The sequence below is a fragment of the Cervus canadensis genome, chromosome 32 (genome assembly GCF_019320065.1).
Source record: "Cervus canadensis isolate Bull #8, Minnesota chromosome 32, ASM1932006v1, whole genome shotgun sequence".
Classification (NCBI taxonomy): Eukaryota; Metazoa; Chordata; class Mammalia; order Artiodactyla; family Cervidae; genus Cervus; species Cervus canadensis.
The window spans coordinates 14,959,855-14,981,155 of record NC_057417.1 but is presented as its reverse complement, the minus strand read 5'-3'; the positions used below and the strand labels follow the sequence as shown (position 1 = coordinate 14,981,155).

At 37.1% G+C, this 21,301-nt stretch overlaps 1 protein-coding gene across 1 annotated transcript in view; it reads right to left on the bottom strand.

The window, feature by feature from the left end:
* Nucleotides 1–21,301, bottom strand: part of LOC122433542 (phospholipid-transporting ATPase ABCA3-like) — a 273,275-nt gene that overhangs the window by 142,381 nt on the left and 109,593 nt on the right. The window contains exons 12-16 of the mRNA XM_043456580.1: nt 12,242–12,371; nt 6,323–6,477; nt 5,917–6,072; nt 5,375–5,585; nt 1,698–1,848 (exon numbers count right to left, since the gene is read on the bottom strand). Of these exons, the coding sequence (XP_043312515.1) occupies nt 1,698–1,848; nt 5,375–5,585; nt 5,917–6,072; nt 6,323–6,477; nt 12,242–12,371 (803 nt within the window). The remainder of the gene's footprint in view (nt 1–1,697; nt 1,849–5,374; nt 5,586–5,916; nt 6,073–6,322; nt 6,478–12,241; nt 12,372–21,301) is intronic.

Sequence of the window (21,301 nt, the reverse complement as noted above, 5' to 3'; positions counted from 1 at the left end):
GGGTCATATGGCAGTTCTATTTCCAGTTTTTTAAGAAATCTCCACACTGTTCTCCATAGTGGCTGTACTAGTTTGCATTCCCACCAACAGTGTAAGAGGGTTCCCTTTTCTCCACACCCTCTCCAGCATTTATTGCTTGTAGACTTTTGGATAGCAGCCATCCTGACTGGTGTGTAATGGTACCTCATTGTGGTTTTGATTTGCATTTCTCTAATAATGAGTGATGTTGAGCATCTTTTCATGTGTTTGTTAGCCATCTGTATGTCTTCTTTGGAGAAATGTCTGTTTAGTTCTTTGGCCCATTTTTTGATTGGGTCATTTATTTTTCTGGAATTGAGCTGCAGGAGTTGCTTGTATATTTTTGAGATTAATCCTTTGTCTGTTTCTTCATTTGCTATTATTTTCTCCCAATCTGAGGGCTGTCTTTTCACCTTACTTATAGTTTCCTTTGTAGTGCAAAAGCTTTTAAGTTTCATTAGGTCCCATTTGTTTAGTTTTGCTTTTATTTCCAATATTCTGGGAGGTGGGTCATAGAGGATCTTGCTGTGATTTATGTCGGAGAGTGTTTTGCCTATGTTCTCCTCTAGGAGTTTTATAGTTTCTGGTCTTACATTTAGATCTTTAATCCATTTTGAGTTTATTTTTGTGTATGGTGTTAGAAAGTGTTCTAGTTTCATTCTTTTACAAGTGGTTGACCAGTTTTCCCAGCACCACTTGTTAAAGAGGTGGTCTTTTCTCCATTGTATATTCTTGCCTCCTTTGTCAAAGATAAGGTGTCCATAGGTCCGTGGATTCATCTGTGGGCTTTCTATTCTGTTCCATTGATCTATATTTCTGCCAGAAGGGTTTTTTGTTTGTTTGTTTGTTTTGGTAAATTCTTTTGGACAGTATGCAAAAGATGATTGTGTTATCTGCAAAGAGTTTCATTCCTTTCTTCCCAATGTATGTACATTTATTTGCCTTAGCTAGGACTTCCAGCATGATGTTGGAAGCAGTGGAGAGAAAGGACTTGCTTTTCTTGTTCCTGATCTTAATGGGAAGGCTTTGAGTTTCTCACCATTATGTATGATGTAGGCTGTCGGGATTTTGTTCATTGGAAAGTTGAAGAAGTTCCCCTCTATTCATCTTCTTTTGAGAATGCCAATTAATTTCCTTCAAGAGGATATCAAGCTGTTAACTACAACTTGAAAGAAAATGAAATTGGCACAGCCCCTGGAAGTTTATCATAAGTATTCTTAATTTCCTCTTCCCTTAATCAAGATAAACATCCCAAGTACAATTAATATTTTCTTTCTCCTTCTGGTAACTAACTTGGTTAACTGTTATGGTCAAATTGCCTGTTTCCTGTAGTTTCTAGGGCTTCTGAATGCAAGATCTACCATATAGGCCACTTTTTTCTTATTATCTCAGCAAATCAGTTGAACAAAATTTGTGCAAATAGCTTATCATTTCTTGTCACTACTTAACACCAGACTGTAAGAAATAGAAATAAAAATACCCAAGACAAACTAAATGAAAGCTAAGTTATATGACTTCCCTCTGTGCAGACAGTGAAATCTTTAGGAATTTTTTAAAAAATCATTATTTGTCAAATGACAGTTGCACACAAGCTATTTGTCAAGTCAGAGGAAGCTTTAAAAAGTAATATTGATTTCTTATAACCCCAAACTATTATCTAACATTCTCTGGATCCATACCTATTTGCGTACTCCTTGGGTAGGATAAATGATAATTCAGCTGCAACATTGCTCTCCAATCTGGCTTCTGGTACGTGATATTTAATCATTTTGGAGATTTCTTTAACATCACAATGACGATCCTTTACCATAATTAAGTGGTATCCCACACCTGAAAAAGTCCATTTAAAAGGTCAAAATTTTTAGAATGCAATCTGCCCCAATCAAACACATAAATATACTCTACCACCAGAAAGCACAGGATCTTGCTTATTTAAAATTTCATTTTTACAAGGCATCAATACTGTGTTTAAGAGCAAATGATCTTTAATCTTTGAGATTTACTGATTTCATATTTTTACCAAAATTTAAACCTGTTAATTTTTATGGGAAGAGAGTTTGGAAGAGAATGGATTCATGCATATGTATGGCTGAATCCCTTTGTTGTTCACTTGAAAGTATCATAACATTGTTAATTGCTTATACTCCAATACAAAAGAAAAAGTTTAAACATCTTTCTATTGTTTTATATATTTTAAAATTTCCTTCCTTCTGTCACTCTTTCCATACTTAATGTTCAATGATCACATTTCAGGTACATGCCATTAAAGTAGAACTTTTACTTCACCATATTAATGAATGAAAACTTAAAAATTTCACCTCACTGTACTAGGAAGTCGTCCCTTCATCATGTGACAATGGGCTACATGGACTGTTGTCACCAAGTGTCTCTGACCCTTTTAGGATTTTATATATACACACATACATCCACACACACATTTATGTATATAGACACACATAATTATTTTCCCTGTCATACTCTTATTTTAGCATTCATCACTTTAGGCTATCTTTCTGTTATATTCTTGAATGGGGCTTCTGAATTTCATATTTCTAAATCTGTCTTATACATGCATTCACACATCAGATGCAAACCACTCTTGCTATTTTCAATGTCCTGTCCATCAAACTTAATTTCTCACTGATTCTCCCCCAAAGACTCGATGCCAGCTGACTACTTCTTTGTTTCAGGGGGAAAAAGGTGCATTTTTATGCTCATACTTTTATTACTCACTTATATAGTCTTCTAAAATAGAGGTGTTCTTTCCTTCATTGCCTTTATAAGGTCAATAACTAAAAGCACTAATATACTTAGGTAATAATTTTGTGCCTACAACTAAACTGCTATAGGAATATCAACTTATATATTCCCACCTGTAAGTGAAAAAACATTCAAAAGTATGAGTCCCTTTATTTCTGATATTCACCAAACATACTGCTTAAAACTCAACTCAATATCCTCTTTCAGACAGAGTAAAGGGAAAATGGTAGCGTGTTAGAGTGCAAAACAAGGGCTTTGTTGTCCAAAGAACCCAGGTCCAAAACTCTGCCACTTAACTGCATGATTGACTCAGACTTTAAGAATAAGCGGCAGTTTTCTGCTCCATAAAAATGGTGAGGTTATGAAGAGGAGATGAGATAAACGTGTATAAACATTAAATGTAACTCACCCAAAATAAATGTGACTTGAATGAATAAATTCAAACACCAAATTAATGATTAATGGGATAATGTCAGTCTTAACTATTCTCATTGATTTGTACGCTCCAATTCTGAAGCCCTGATATACTTACTGGTTTGAAACTTGTAATTTCAGAACTCAATTATATATGATATATGGCTTATTTTTAATGTACTAGTCTTACTGACTAATCAGACTATATTCATATTAAAATGAAGATTGTTTTATTTCATTATTCATTCATATCCTGTTCAATAAATTCCTATTGATCAACTACCACATTTCAAGATGATTTCATGAAAATAAACTAGAAAGTATTTAGCTAATTACACCAGAGGGGAGTGATGCTGATTTGGCAATAGAGAAAAAAGGGTCAGAGATATTGAGTCACTCATTTTCTCCCCTACGAGTTATCAGTCTATGAACCAAATACCTTGGAAGCATTACTTCATTCCAACAAAAACTAACTTCAGTGGAAGCCAGGTGAGAGAAAGAAACATGACTTTTTGAGGTCAATAAAAGAATGAGTTTTCACTGGTCAACCACTTGTAAAAGAATGAAACTAGAACACTTTCTAACACCATACACAAAAATAAACTCAAAATGGATTAAAGATCTAAATGTAAGACCAGAAACTATAAAACTCCTAGAGGAGAACATAGGCAAAACACTCTCCGACATAAATCACAGCAAGATCCTCTATGACCCACCTCCCAGAATATTGGAAATAAAAGCAAAACTAAACAAATGGGACCTAAGGAAACTTAAAAGCTTTTGCACTACAAAGGAAACTATAAGTAAGGTGAAAAGACAGCCCTCAGATTGGGAGAAAATAATAGCAAATGAAGAAACAGACAAAGGATTAATCTCAAAAATATACAAGCAACTCCTGAAGCTCAATTCCAGAAAAATAAATGACCCAATCAAAAAATGGGCCAAAGAACTAAACAGACATTTCTCCAAAGAAGACATACAGATGGCTAACAAACACATGAAAAGATGCTCAACATCACTCATTATCAGAGAAATGCAAATCAAAACCACAATGAGGTACCATTACACGCCAGTCAGGATGGCTGCTATCCAAAAGTCTACAAGCAATAAATGCTGGAGAGGGTGTGGAGAAAAGGGACCCCTCTTACACTGTTGGTGGGAATGCAAACTAGTACAGCCGCTATGGAAAACAGTGTGGAGATTTCTTAAAAAACTGGAAATAGAACTGCCATATGACCCAGCAATCCCACTTCTGGGCATACACACCCGAGGAAACCAGATCTGAAAGAGACACGTGCACCCCAATGTTCATCGCAGCACTGTTTATAATAGCCAGGACATGGAAGCAACTTAGATGCCCATCAGCAAACGAATGGATAAGGAAGCTGTGGTACATATACACCATGGAATATTACTCAGCCATTAAAAAGAATACATTTGAATCAGTCCTAATGAGATGGATGAAACTGGAACCCATTATACAGAGTGAAGTAAGCCCGAAAGATAAAGACCAATACAGTATACTAATGCATATATATGGAATTTAGAAAGATGGTAATGATAACCCTATATGCAAAACAGAAAAAGAGACACAGATGTACAGAACAGAATTTTGAATTCTGTGGGAGAAGGTGAGGGTGGGATGTTTCGAGAGAACAGCATCGAAACATGTATGTTATCTAGGGTGAGAGAGATCACCAGCCCAGGCTGGATGGATGAGACAAGTGCTCCGGCCTGGTGCACTGGGAAGACCCAGAGGAATCAGGTGGAGAGGGAGGTGGGAGGGGGGATCGGGATGGGGAATACATGTAAATCCATGGCTGATTCATGCCAGTGTATGACAAAAACCACTACAATATTGTAATTAGCCTCCAACTAATAAGAATAAATGGAAAAAAATATGTATCTACAACCCCCCCCCAAAAAATTAAATAAATAAAAATATGTATCTGCAAACCCCCCCCAAAAGAATGAGTTTTCTAAGTTAGAATATACTCATTGTATCATAATGAAAAATAATAGGAATAGATAGATAAATTACAAATAGTCAATTTAAATAGTTTAGATTTAATGCAATAGAACACAAGAAGTTCTGTGTAGAGGAACAAAAATGATAATAAAATTATGTTAGAGAATGTTATTCAGGCATTAGGATCCAAACAGTGATCAAAGGGAGACAGACCATAAACTTTTTTCAGGAAAATTGTAGAGCCACAGCACTGCAGAGTACCCTTCGTCATGATAGCTATTCGATCTCCCAGAATATCAGCTTCATCCATGTGGTGGGTTGTCAATAAGATGGTACGATTCTCTTTATGCTTCTGAAGGACATCCCAGGTAAATCTCCTTGAGACTGGATCCATGCCAGATGTTGGCTCATCAAGTATCACCACCTACAGATCAGAAGAACAATTCCATGATCACATTTAATTCATGTTATGCTCTTTATGTGATAACTAACTATTTTACATGGGGGACATATGCAAGCTATAATTAAAATAAATAAAAGTCTACAATCTAGACTATAGTAAGAACTTTGCAAAATTAACAATAAATTAAAACCCCATAACCATATTATATCAACTGGATCAATGATGGAAATACCCTCTGATTATCATTTGGGAAGTTCCTTCTAGAGAGTTAGATTCATATCAGCTCATAGGTTTGTGTCAGCTCAGTTTTATATATTAGCTGGGGTAGGGCCCCATGTTAGTGGTTCTTTACCTTGGAGCCTCCTATAAGTGCTATAATAATGGAGAGTTTACGCTTCATTCCTCCACTCAGTGACTTTGAAAGGGCATCACGCTTTTCTATCAGGTCAAAAGATATCAGCATTTTGTTAATTTCTGTAGAACGTATTTCTGGAGGTACTCCTTTTATCTAAAAAAAGAAGCCAGAGATTACATGGTGCTTCCAACTTTATCCTTAGAAAATTCTTTCATCAAGATTTTTCTTACAGAGCTATTTAGACATGAGCTTTTTCTTCTTTTTGCCTCCCTTTATAGTAAAGGAACAATGTCTCCAAAAAAAAAAGGAATTTCCACTAAATAAGGATAAAGATATTGGTTCTTTGTCACACTGCCTGAAGCATATGAAAAGAGTGGGAAAAAAGAATATATCTCTGGCTCACCACACAGTAGAAATAGAGATGTTCTGAGACTGTCAAGTGACGGAACAATATGTCTTCCTGGGGGCACAAGCCCAAGTTTCTCCTGGCTTGAACTATATCTTTTGAGATATCATATCCATGAATATACACCTTTCCACTGGTAGGACGATAGAGACCTAGAATTAAGCATAAGATATGACAGAAACTTAGTTTCAGTGAGAGAACCTGACAATACACTGTTCATTCAGTTCAGTTCAGTTCAGTGCTCAGTTGTGTCCGACTTTTTGCGACCCCATGAATCGCAGCACGCCAGGCCTCCCTGTCCATCACAAACTCCCGGAGTTTACTCAAACTCATGCCCATCGAGTCGGTGATGCCATCCAGCTATCTCATCCACTGTCGTCCCCTTCTCCTCCTGCCCCCAATACCCCGCAGCATCAGGGTCTTTTCCAATGAGTCAACTCTTCTCATGAGGTGGCCAAAGTACTGGAGTTTCAGCTTCAGCATCAGTCCTTCCAATGAACACCCAGGACTGATCTCCTTCAGGATGGACTGGTTGGATCTCCTTGCAGTCCAAGGGACTCTCAAGAGTCTTCTCCAACACCACAGTTCAAAAGCATCAATTTTTCAGTGCTCAGTTTTCTTCACAGTCCAACTCTCACATCCATACATGACCACTGGAAAAACCATAGCCTTGACTAGATGGACCTTTGTTGGCAAAGTAATGTCTCTGATTTTTAATATGCTATCTAGGTTGGTCATAACTTTCCTTCCAAGGAGTAAGCATCTTTTAATTTCACTGCTGCAATCACCATCTGCAGTGATTTTGGAGCCCAAAAAAATAAAGTCTGACACTGTTTCTACTGTCTCCCCATCTATTTCCCATGAGGTGGTGGGACCAGATGACATGATCTTAGTTTCATTACTGTTAGTTTCAGCACACTGTTCATTAGCACCTCCTTAATAGTCTGTTTGAGACTACTTGAAAGAATTATGAGTACCTCTTACAAAGAAAGTGACTTGGTACCTTCTGGTAATGGGGAAAATTTTTTTTGAAATCTATAGATTCTGATTTCTAATGAGTATAAAAATATTAATTACTTGAGTAATAAAAAATACTTTAAAGAATTTTGTTTCAGTGGTCTATGCTACTGTCTATTTGACAACATATGTGAACCACAGTATAATCTTACCAACTTGTGATTCATCCAACCTGGAATTTCGCATGATGTACTCTTCATAGATGTTAAATAAGCAGGGTGGCAATATACAGCCTTGTTATAGTCCCTTCCCAACTTTGAACCAGTCATTTGTTCTATGTCCAGTTCTAACTGTTGCTTCTTGACCCACATGCAAGATTCTCAGGAGAAAGATAATGTGATCTGGTACTTGCAGCTCTTTAAGAACTTTCCACAGTTTGTTGTGATCCACATAAAGTCTTTAGCATAGTCACTGTAGCAGAAGTAGATGTTTTTCTTGAACCCTTTTACTTTCTCCATGATCCAATGAATGTTGGCAACCTGATCTCTGGTTCCTCTGCTTCTTTGAAACCAAGCTTGCATATGTGGAAGTTCTCAATTCATGTACTGCTGAAGTTTAGCTGGAAGGATTTTGAGCATAACTTTACTAGCCTATGAAATGAGCACAACTGTATGGTAGTTTGAACATTCTTTGGCATTGTCTTTCTTTGGGATTGGAATGAAACTGACCTTTTCCAGTCCTGTGATCACTGCTGAGTTTTCCAAATTTGCTGGCATATTGAAAGCAGCACTTTAACAGCATCATCTTTTAGGATTTTAAATAGCTCAGGTGGAATTCCATCACTTCCATTGGTTTATTCATGGTAATGCTTCCTAAAGTCCACTTCACACTCCAGGATGTCTGACTCTAGGTGATTAACCACACCACTATGGTTATCAGGATCATTAAGACCTTTCTTGTAGAGTTCCTCTGCGTGTTCTTGCCAACTCTTCTTAACCTCTTCTGCTCTTGTTGGGTCCTCACCATTTATGTCCTTTATCATGCCCATCCTTGCATGAAATGTTCCCTTGATATCTCCAATTTTTCTTCAAGAGATCTTTAGTCTTTCCAATTCTATTGTTTTCCTCCACTTCTTTGCATTGTTCATTTCAGAAGGCCTTGTTATCTCTCCTTGCTATTCTCTGGATCTCTGTATTTAGTTGGGTGTGTCTTTCCCTTTTCCCTTTATCTTTGCTTCTCTTCTTTCCTCAGCTATTTTTAAAACTTCTTCAGACAACCACTTTGCTTTCTTGCATTTCTTTTTCTTTGGAATGATTTTGGTCACTGCATCCTGTACAATTCTATGAATGTCCATCCATAATTCTTCAGGCTCTTTGCCTACCAAATCTAATCCCTTGAATATACTTGCCACTCCACTGTGTAGTTGCATAATATTGTAAAAGTACCACATGCTACTAAGCTGGAAACTTTGAATTGAATAATTTTATGTTATATGACTTTGCCTCAACTAAAAATTATCATTCAAAAAATTACAAGACATAACCCTTGGGCTTCAAGCTACTTTTAATTGAGGAAACAGGTGTCTCAACAACTGTGATACATGATACAATTAATTCATTCTGCAAGTATTTATTGAAAACTTACTGTGTAAGAAATTACTCTAATCCCTTGGGACATAGTTACCAAACAGAGGTAAGGGTGGTTAATTCTGGTTGATGGGATCAGGAAGTAGCTTTTGAGCTGAATCTTCATGAATGAGTTGAAAATTTCAAAAGGGAAGTGATGGTTTAAGCATTCCTGGTAAGGAAAAGGGAATGCACACATACGTATTAGGAAGTGCATAATACATGTTCTGAGATATCAAATGCATTGGTTTCCAATGGCTGCTGTAGCAAATTACCACAGAGTTAGTGTTAAAACAAAAGAAATTTATTCCATTACAGTTCTGGAGACTGGAAGTCTGAAATCAGTATCACTGGGGTGAAACTGAGGTGTCAGCAGGGACTCACCCTCAACAGAGACTCTGAGGGAAAAATCCATTTCTTGTCTTTTTCAGATTGTGGTGGCTGCTAATAATTCTTATGCTATGAAGCAACACTCTGGTTATCTGGGTCCAACATCACATTGCCTACTCTCTTCTTGTCTTCTATTCTTCTGCCTATCTACAATCTCCCTCTGTCTTTCACTTATGAGGACACTAGAGATTTCATTTAGATTTCATTGAGTAAACCCAGATAATCCAGGGTTATCTCATTATATATATAGCCTGGGTGTCACACCCCCCTCCCCCCAACAAGCTTCTTGGCACAGAACTATCCAACCCCATGCAGGGATCTGTCTTACCAGGAAAAACCCTACTTGCCCATGACACTTGGGACCTTCAGGGTATCTGGATTGCTGGTTTTTTATCTTCCTAAGAAATATTGTGGAGCAAACCCACTTTTATTTAGGATTTATTTAGTCATTTAGTATTTGGTTCTGTGGGTCTTTTTTTTTTTTGGTAAGTAAACAAAAACTAATTAAACAAGGTCTGCTGAAGTTGTGAATTGAACCACGTTTGACTTTTCAGTGAGGAAGAGACAGACCACTTCACTGCCCTGCCTCCTTACAAAGGTCAGGGCCCCACCTTTTTCCTCCCAGGCAGAAAGTGGAAGCCACCTTGGCTGGAGCAGTCCACCACACCAAGCAGACCCCAAGGATTTGTTGTTGTCTTTCTGGCCAGGTCTGTGCCCAATATATCAGCTTCTCCACACTACATGTTGGGCAGAGACCTGGCCAGAAGACATGGCAAGGAGACCATTATCTTCAGGGACCACTGTCACAAAATATTAAAGCATGGAATATGTTCTAAGATGAAATATATAAAGATATTTAATAAGTGGCAGTTGCTATTATGCTGAATACAACAATAACAATATTCACTAATAATTATGTGGAATTAATTAGGAAGTAATGATTAAGAAAACTAAGATCATGGCATCTGGTCCCATCACTTCATAGGAAATAGATGGGGAAACAGTGGAAACAGTGTCAGACTTTATTTTTTTGGGCTCCAAAATCACTGCAGATGGTGACTGCAGCCATGAAATTAAAAGACGCTTACTCCTTGGAAGGAAAGTTATGACCAACCTAGACAGCATATTAAAAAGCAGAGACATTACTTTGCCAACAAAGGTCCGTCTGATCAAGGCTATGGCTTTTCCAGTGGTCATGTATGGATGTGAGAGTTGGACTGTGAAGAAAACTGAGCACTGAAAAATTGATGCTTTTGAACTGTGGTGTTGGAGAAGACTCTTGAGAGTCCCTTGGACTGCAAGGAGATCCAACCAGTCCATCCTGAAGGAGATCAGTCCTGGGTGTTCATTGGAAGGACTGATGCTGAAGCTGAAACTCCAGTACTTTGGCCACCTCATGAGAAGAGTTGACTCATTGGAAAAGACTCTGATGCTGGGGGGTATTGGGGGCAGGAGGAGAAGGGGACGACAGTGGATGAGATGGCTGGATGGCATCACCGACTCGATGGACATGAGTTTGAGTAAACTCCGGGAGTTGGTGATGGACAGGGAGGCCTGGCGTGCTGCAATTCATGGGGTCGCAAAGAGTCAGACACGACTGAGCAATTGACTGAGAGCTGAACTGAACTGAATGATTAAGAGCTTTTACTAAGTTTCAGAAGTATTTCAAAGATAGAAGTTAACAAAGAATTGTTGTTTTCCATCATTTCTTTCCTCAAAGATAAGGTTACTTATAGTTGACCTAAACTGGGAAATTCAGCCTTGTTCCAACCTTTCACTTGACACTCTGGTATCATTTTGGTAACTCCTATTCTCTCTCTCTCTGTTCTCTAGCCATACAATATTCCCTATTTTCTTACTTCCTAGCCCTGAATATCCTTAGAATATGCATCTCCCCTTTCTTTCATGATTCATTACACCTTGTACCAATCTCAAATTAGATTTTATTTCCCCTTTGCTCATAGACCTTACCAGCAGTATTAGATCAAGGTGAGAGGACAACTCCCAACACTCAAGCTTTATTTTTTACTTCTCGAGATATTATAAATTTCCTATTTGCTCATCAAATCCTTGCTCAACTATAAGATCTCTGAAGGGAAGGACTTTCTGCTCAACACTGCATTCTTAGTTTTCACCCACATATCTGGCATATTAATGTATACCAATGATGAGTAAAGTGTTATCTAATCTATAATTTAGTGAATCATTTGAGTAATGAGAACACTTTCTGGGATAATAGTGAAGTCATCTATCTTAATAGACAACAGGATTATTCAGAGATATGCATATGTCAAAATGCAGCAAATAAATACTTAAAATTTAAGCATTTTTTAATTAAAATTTTATTCCAAAAGAAAAATTCTAGTTAATGATATGCATTCTAAATTATTTATTAGGAAGCATCTTAATGTCTAAAATTAATTTTCAGATGCCTAAAAATGGGATCAATAGATCTGTGACAAATATATAAAATGGTAAAATCTAGGCAGTGGGTGTAAGTGTGGTCACTAAAACTCTTTCAATTGGATGTAAGTAGAAATTTTCTTATTAATAAAAGTATATTCATAAGAATATATAATACACATTAAACAATGTACATCAAACAAATTATAATGGTTTCCTATAAAGGGAGCAGGGGAACAGAAGAAAGTAATATAAAAGGATATTTAAAGGATTAAATAAGTGAAAGTAGAAAGGTTCTCTAATCTTTGCATTGACCAATGAGGATGGTGCACTACAAAGTGAGAAGTGGGATGCACCTGAGAAACAAAAATAAACATTGATTTTTAAGCTTAATAATAAATGATTTACACTTTGTAAAGAGAGCAGATTAATAAACAGCCATATGTATCATTTAAATAACAATGTCAATATCAAGAAGAGTACACAAAAGCTTCAAAGCTTAATCCACAGTATCTGCGCCAAAGTAACCATGAATATTTACCTGTGAGGATAGATAAGGTAGTAGTCTTCCCTGCTCCATTATGACCAAGAAGGACAGTGATTTGCCCCTCATATAAATTCAAAGACAAGTCTTGAACTGCTAGTACTGTCATATTTTGCAATGTGAATTCCTGTGAAAAGAAAAAAAAACCAAAATTTATATGTATTACTATTACTTATAAAGGGCATGCATTTATATCAATTATCTATAGAATAAGAAAATAAGAGACCATTAATCTCAAAAAGTAAAATCAAAGTATAAAAGAAAAAAATCATGAACAATTATATCTGGAAGCAAAATGTGGATAGAAGTTCAAAGTAGGTCCATAAGACTTTTTCTGAACAATTTCATGGAGTCCCACTTTGATCCATTCACTGTCATGAAGCTGATATATTACAATCTGCTCCAGTCAATGTCTTTCTGCTAAATTCCTGAACTTAATGCAAAAACTCATTATATGTGGTTGTCCTATAAGCACTTCAAACTCTCCTAATTAGTTAGTTCAGTCACTCAGTTGTGTCCAATTCTTTGCAACCCCATGGACTACAGCACGCCAGGCTTCCCTGTCCATCACCAACTCCCAGAGCTTGCTCAAACTCATGTCCATCGAATCGGTGATGCCATCCAATCATCTCATTCTCTGTTGTTCCCTTCTTCTCCTGCCCCCAATCCCTCCCAGCATCAGGGTCTTTTCCAGTGAGTCAACTCTTTGCATCAGGTGGCCAAAGTATTGGAGTTTCTGCTTCAGCATCAGTCCTTCCAATGAACACCCAGGACTGATCTCCTTCAGGATGGACTGGTTGGATCTCCTTGCAGTCCAAGGGACTCTCAAGAGTCTTCTCCAACACCACAGTTCAAAAGCATCAATTCTTTGGCACTCAGTTATCTTTATAGTCCAACTCTCACATCCACGCATGACTACTGGAAAAACCATAGCTTTGACTAGACAGATCTTTGTCTGCAAAGTAATGTCTCTGCTTTTTAATATGCTGTCTAGGTTGGTCATAGCTTTTCTTCCAAGGAGCAAGCTTCTTTCAATTTCATGGCTGCAGTCACTATCTGCAGTGATTTTGGAGCCCAAGAAAATAAAGTCTTTCACTGTTTCCATTGTTTCCCCATCTATTTGCCATGAAGTGATGGGACTGGATGCCATGATCTTAGTTTTTTGAATGTTGAGTTTTAAGCCAGCCTTTTCACTCTCTCCTTTCACTTTTATCAAGAGGCTCTTTAATTCTTCTTTGCTTTCTGCCATAAGGATGGCGTCATCTGTAACTGAGGTTATTGATATTTCTCCTGGCAATCTTGATTCCAGCTTGTGCTTCACCCAGCCCAGCATTTACTATGATGTACTCTGCATATAAGTTAAATAAGCAGGATGACAATATACAGCCTTGATATACTCCTTTCTCAATTTGGAACCAGTCTGCTGTTCCACGTCCAGTTCTAACTGTTGCTTCTTGACCTACAGGAGGCAGGTAAGGTGGTCTGGTATTCTCATCTCTTTAAGAACGTTCCATGGTTTGTTGTGATCCACACAGTCAAAGGCGTTGGCATAGTCAATAAAGCAGAGGTTTTTCTGGAATGCTCTTGCTTTTTCTATGATCCAACAGATGCTGGCAATTTGATATCTGGTTCCTCTGCCTTTTCTAAATCGCTTGAACATCTTGAAGTTCTCGCTTCACATACTGTTGAAGCCTTGCTTGGAGAATTTTGAGCATTACTTTGCTGGCATGTGAGATGAGTGCCATTGTGCAGTAGTTTGAACATTCTTTGGCGTTGCCTTTCTTTGGGATTGGGATGAAAACTGACCTTTTTCAGTCCTGTGGCCACTGCTGAGTTTTCCAAATTTGCTGACATATTGAGTGCAGCACTTTCACAGCATCATCTTTTAGGATTTGAAATAGCTCAACTACAATTCCGTCATCTCCAGTAGCTTTGTTTGTAGTGATGCTTCCTAAGGCCCACCTGATTTCACATTCCAGGATATCTAGCTATAGGTGAGTGATCACACCACTGTGGCTATCCAGGTCATTAAGATCCCTTTTGTATAGTTCTTCTGTGCATTCTTGCCACCTGTTCTTAGCATCTTCTGCTTCTGTTAGAGTCATTCCATTTCTGTTCTTAATTGTGCTCATCTTTGCATGAAATATTTCCTTGGTATCTCTAACGTTCTTGAAGAGATCTCTCTTCTTTCTCATTCTATTGTTTTCCTCTATTTCTGCACTGATTACAAGGAAGGCTTTCTTATCTCTCCTTGCTTTTCTTTGGAACTCTGCCTTCTTTTCTCAGCTATTTGTAAGGCCTCCTCAGACAACCATTTTGCCTTTTCTCATTTTTGTTTCTTGGAAATGGTCTTGATCACTGCCTCCTGTACAACGTTATGAACCTCCGTCCATAATTCTTTAGGCACTCTATCTATCAGATGAAATCCCTTGAATCTATTTGTCATTTCCGCTGTATAATTGTAAAGGATTTGATTTAGGTCATACCTGAATCATCTAGTGGTTTTCCCTACTTTTTTCAGTTTAAGTCTGAATTTTGCAATGCTGATTCTATAAAGCTTCTCCTTTTTCAGCTGAAAAGAATATAATCCATCTTATTTTGGTATTGACCATCTGGTGATGTCCATGTGTAGAGTCGTCTCTCGTGTTGTTGGAAGAGGGTGTTTGCTATGACCAGTGTGTTGTCTTGGCAAAACTCTATTAGCCTTTGCTCTGCTTCATTTTGTACTGCAAGGTCAAACTTGCCTATTACTCCAGATATCTCTTGACTTCCTACTTTTGCATTCCAGTCCCCTATGATGAAAAGGACATCTTTTTTTTTGAGTGTTAGTTCCAGAAGTTCTTGTATGTCTTCATAGAACTTCAGCTTCTTGTGGCTCTGCTGGTGAAGAATTTGCCTGTGATGTAGGAGCCCTGGGTTCGATCCCTGGGTTGGGAAGATCCCCTGGAGAAGGGAAAGGCTATCCACTCCAGTATTCTGGCCTGCAGCATTCTGTGGACTCTGTAGCTCATGGGGTCACAAAGAGTTGGACACCATTGACTGACTTTCACTTTCACTCATCTGAAAATGTATTCCTCCTGCTATATCCCTTTTCTGAGTAAGTTACACCGTTATCTATCTGGATGTACAAGGCAGAAGCTTGGGATTTCCTTACCCATAGCTCCCTCTGCCTCATCTACTAAAATTTATCAGTCACGTATCCAGTGGGTCCACACTGGTTGCCTTGTTAAAAATAATGCCTGAAGGACACTGGAGCAAATTGTCAGCTTTTCCATGGTTGAGGCAGGGCTGAGAGCAGTGTCGAAACAGTGTACTGTGTGACCCTGCGCAATGGGTGACCAATGACACAACAGAGCGCAATCCCTGATGGACAGCTCTAGTGGAGGAATAGTTGGTGGTTCCTCTCCCAATGGGAGCACTGCAATACCACCTACTTCACAGTGCAGCTCAGAAAGATGAGGGGTTCCTACTCCAACAAGTAAGGTGCAGATCCTGCCCCTGATAAGGCTGTGACAACCACAGGGAAAAGAGGAGGCACTGCTTAACATGCAGGGCAGATTCTGATCACCATTAAAACCAGTCACACCACATATCAAGGGGATAAAAGCCAGGACACATTGAGGAAAGAAGCAGCAGTCATCCATACTAAAAACAGCATTGGCATCAACAATATCAAAGCCATTCAGGCTACACAGGGATGCTACCACATAAAATAGCCCTCTAAGACCATGGTAGATAATTGTTTCTCCTAAACTCACAAAGTAAGAGAAACATAGATAAAAAGAAGTAGAGGAACAACTCCCAGATAAAAGACCAAGACAACTCCCCTAAAAGAACAAACGATGAAACAGACCTCTCCAGCCTGATAGACACAGAGTGCAAAAAGGAGACAATGAAAGGCTATCAATAAAAATTCAGATTATTATATAAAGAAACTAGAAACTATAAAGAACCAAGAAAAAATAGAAATCTCATTTGCTGAGGCAAAAGCTGAGCTAGAAACAATGAACAGAAGATTGAATAATACAAAATGAATAAGTGATGAATAAATTCCAACAAAAGAAGAAAAAGTAAAGGAAGATCAAAAAAGGTACTTGAAGAAATTATGACTGAAAACTTTCCAAACCTAAAGAAGTGAAGTGAAGTGAAAGTTGCTCAACCATGTCCGACTCTTTGCAACCCCCATGGACTATACAGTCCATGGGATTCTCCAGGCCAGAATACTGGAGTGGGTAGCCTTTCCCTTCTCCAGGGGATCTCCCCAACTCCAGGATTGAACCCAGGTCTACTGCATTGCAGGCAGATTCTTTACCAGTTGAACTACTAGGGAAGCAAAAAAACAAGAAAAGAAAAAAAAAAAAAGAAGGAAAGAGATATCCAGATACAGGAAGCATAGAGAGCCCCAGACCATATGAACCCAAACAGACTTACACCAGACATACTATAAACTGGCAAAGAAAGAAAGTGAAAGTGTTAGTTGCTCAATCATGTCCAAGTGCATATGGAACAGTCTCTAGGACTGACCACATACAAGGACACAAGATGAATCTCAACAAATTTAAGAATACAGAAGTTACTTCAGCTATCTTTTCAGACCACAATGTCATGAAACTAGAAACCCACCACAGAAAAGAAATAAGAAAAAAAAAAAGATTACATGAAGACTAAACAACATGTTACTAAAAAATCAGTGAATCTTATAAATAAGGAAATAAAAGTCGCCTGTATTCCACCTATGGGCTCTTTTAACAATTTTTGTTCACAGTATTGCAATTTTCCTCAATGAGACTACACACATACACACACACAATTTTCTATTCTGTATTTTCTCTAAACTTTTAGAATTTTCTCATTTCTCCATATATTCTTTATATGTGTATTTAGCTTTTAAAAATTATAATATAATATAGTAATAATCTTAATTTACTTGATAATTCTGTTTTTTTAATTTTTATTTGATAGCATCACAGTGATTTTTTTGTGTATAAATCCCTGTGTTTTTAAATTATATCTCCAAAATAGATTTTAAAAATTGAAACATTAATCAAAGGATTAAAATATATTTATTTAAGTTTATTGATAGAGATTGTTAATTATTTTTCTGTAGATTTTTTAGTTTCTATTTTATATTGGAGCATAGTTGATTAACAATACTGTGTTAAATTCAGGTGTACAGCAAAGTGATTCAGTTTTATATATATATATATATATATATATATATATATATACACACACACACACACACACACACACATATATCTATTCATTTTCTAATTCTTTTCCCATTTATTACAGAATATTGAGCAGCATCCCATGTGCTATACAGTAGCTCTTTCTTGGTTATAGTATATACACATCAATCCCAAACTCTCAGTCTAGCCCTCCTGCCAATCCTTTCCCCAGTAACCATAAGTTCATTCTCTAAGTCTGTGAATCTGTTCTGTTTTGTAAATAAGCTTATTTGTATCATGTTTTAAGATTCTGCATATAAATACTATCATATTATATGTGTCTTCTGACTTGTTTCACTTAGCTTCACTGTGTCAACAAAGGTCCGTCTAGTCAAAGCTATGGCTTTTCCAGTAGTCATGTATGGATGTGAGAGTTGGACTCTAAAGAAAGGTGAGCACTGAAGAATTGATGCTTTTGAACTGTGGAGAAGATTCTTGAGAGTCCCTTGGATTGCAAGGAGATTCAACCAGTCCATCCTAAAGGAAATCAGTCCTGAATATTCATTGGAAGGACTGATGGTGAAGCTTAAGCTCCAATATTTTGGCCACCTGATGCAAAGAACTGACTCATTTGGAAAAGACCCTGATGCTGGGAAAGATTGAAGCCAGGAGGAGAAGGGGACAACAGAGGATGAAATGGTTGGATGGCATCACTGACTCAATGGACATGAGTTTGAGTAAACTCTGGGAGGTGGCGATGGACACAGAGGCCTGGCGTGCTGCAGTCCATGAGGTCACAAAGAGTCGGACACAACTGAGCAACTGAACTGAACTGAACTGAGTAGGATCATCTCTAGGTCCATCCATGTTGCTGCCAATGACATTATTTCATTCTTTTTAATGGCTGAGCAATATTCCATTGTATATATGTACTACCATTTCTTTTATCATTCCTCTGTTAATGGATATTTAGGTTGTTTCCATATCTTGGCTATTGTAAACAGCAATGCAATGAACATTAGGGGTGTATGTATCTTTTTGAACCATGTTTTACTCTGGATATATGCCCAGGAGTTTTGCCTCTGGACCACATTGCAGCTCCATCTCTAAGGAATCTCCCCATATTGTTCTCTATAGTGGCCCTACCAATTTACATTCCTTTCAACATTGTAGAAAAGTTCTCTTTTCTCCATACCCTCTTTAATGTTTATTTTTTGCTGATATTTTGATGATAGCCATTCCAACAGGTGTGAAGTGATACCTCATTATAATTTTGATTTCCATTTCTCTAATTATTAGCAAGGTTGAGCATTTTTCCATGTGACTCTTGGCCATCTATGTTTTCTTTACAGCAATTTCTAGTTGGGTTTTCTGCCCATTTTTTTAATCTTGAGCTTCATTGTAGATTTTGGAGACTAATCACTTTGGTCATATCATTTGCAATTATTTTCGCCCATTCTGTGGGTTGTTTTTCACTTTTTATGGTTTCCTTTGCAGTGCAAAAGCTTTTGAGTTTAATTAGGCCCATTTGTTTATTTTTGTTTTTATTTCCATTATTCTAGGATACAGCTCAGAAGAGATGTAACTGCATTTTTGTCAAAGAGTGTTCTGCCTGTTTTCCTCTAAGAGTTTTATAGTTTTACATTTATCTTTAATACTTTTTGGGTTTACTTTTGTGTATGGTGTTAAAAAATGTTCTAAGTTCATTTGTTTTACATGTAGCTGTAGAGTTCCTTCATTGTATAGTCTTGCCTCATTTATTATAGATTAATTGACCATAGTGTGTGTGGGTTTATTTATAGGCTTTCTGCCCTGTTCCATTAATCTACATTTCTGTTTTGTGCCAGTAGCATATTATTTTGAAGACTATAGCTTTGTAGTATAGTCTGAAGTCAGGGAGCCAGTTTCTTCCAGATGTTTTCCTTTTTCAAGATTACTTTAGCTATTCATGATCTTTTATATTACCATACAAATTTGAAGATTTTTTTTAAATTGTGAATAATGTCATTGTAATTTGATAGGGACTTCATTGAATCTGTAGATTGCTTTGGGTAGCATAGTCATTTTGACAATATTGACTCTTCCAATCCAAGAACATGGTATATCTTTCCATTTTTCTGTGTCATTGTCTACTTTAATATAATCAAATAAAAAGCATTTTTTATATGTTTGAAAACTTTCACTTTCAATTAGATTATTATGAGTTACTTTCAAAATAAACAATCCTTCTGTAAATAAAATATTTAAATATTAACATGCATTATGTATAAATTCCTATTTCCATGTATCAGCTTTATTTACAATGATGCACATTTGCAAAATACAGTGAAGAAGTGTGTTTTGGTTATTATTAATCTAAAAACAAAAATATATGATAAAAAATAAGTACCTCAAAATACTTTTATAATTCATATTCTTTTACTAGATTTAGCATTACTTTTTAAATACATTTATAACATAAAGAAATAAAAATTGTTAAAGAAATGAATTCTCTAACTGAGGAACTGGAGATAATTACAAAATAATACTTATTGGCTTTTTTGCATTATAGTAAGAAAGAATGTACATAAGAGTTTTATTTTAAAATAGCATATAATATTGATGTAATAATACAGACATGTAGTCTTTAGATTTGTACTGGATGAATTGTATCAATTTATCTCTGAGAATTTCCCAGCATCCTGTTTGGATACTTGGGAGTCTACAGTTTAGAGCCCAAAGGAGAGATTTGAATTGGATAAATTTGAGATTCCATCATATAGATAGTAATTAAATACATACACACACACACACACATGCACACACATTATTATATAGAGAGCACTTCAATTTTTTTTAGAAGGAGGTACATGAATAACAAATACATGAATGCTATTAAGCCAGGAAAAATACCTTTGCATGTATGTAAAGACCTCTGGCTGAATCAGAGAGGCCATTGTTGTTGTTGTTCAGTCGCCCAGTCACATCCAACTCATTGCGACTACATGGACTGCAGCACACCAGGCCTCCCTGTCCCTCACCATCTCTCAGAGTTTGCCCAAGTTCATGGTCATTGCACTGGTGATGCCATCCAGCCATCTCTTCCTCTGACACTCGTTTCTCCTTCTGCCCTCAATCTTTCCCAGTATCAGGGACTTTTCCAACGAATTGTCTGTTCACATCAGATGACCAAAATACTGGAGCTTAAGCTTCAGCATCAGTCCTTCCAGTGAATATTCAGGGTTGATCTCTCAAGATTGACTGGTTTGATCTTCTTGCTGTCCACGAGACTTTCAGAAGTCTTCTTCAGCACCACAGTTCAAAGACATCAATTCTTTGGCATCCTGTCTTCTTTACAGTCCATCTCTCACAACCATATGTAACCACTGGAAAAATCTCCTCTAGGGAGGCTATTAGATATGTATAAATACATAGATAAGGCTTTGCTGCAGTTTCTAAAGTACTGAACTGTCTCCTTGAAAATATGCACATTTTAGTAAATAAAAGGTATCCGAAAATGTTTTTAAAAGTGAGTCAGTGATGAAATACAAGAGCAAACTTAAAAATGCCTTGAGACAAATGGCAATGAAGAACAGTCATACAGAATCAACGGGATGCAGCAAAAGTAGTTCTTAGAGGGATGTTTATAGTGATACAAGCCTTTCTAAAGGAATAATAAAAATCTCAAATAAACAACCTAACCCACCACCTAGAAGAATTAGAAAAAGAACAAACAAATGTAAAGTCAGCAGAAGGAAGATGATAATAAAGATCAGAAAGAAAACAAATGGAGATTTAAAAAACACTGGAAACTTTTGATTTAAATTAGGTCCAGTTGCTTATTTTGTTTTTATTTTCATTACTCTGGGAGGTGGGTCATAGAGGATCTTGTTGCGATTTATGTCAG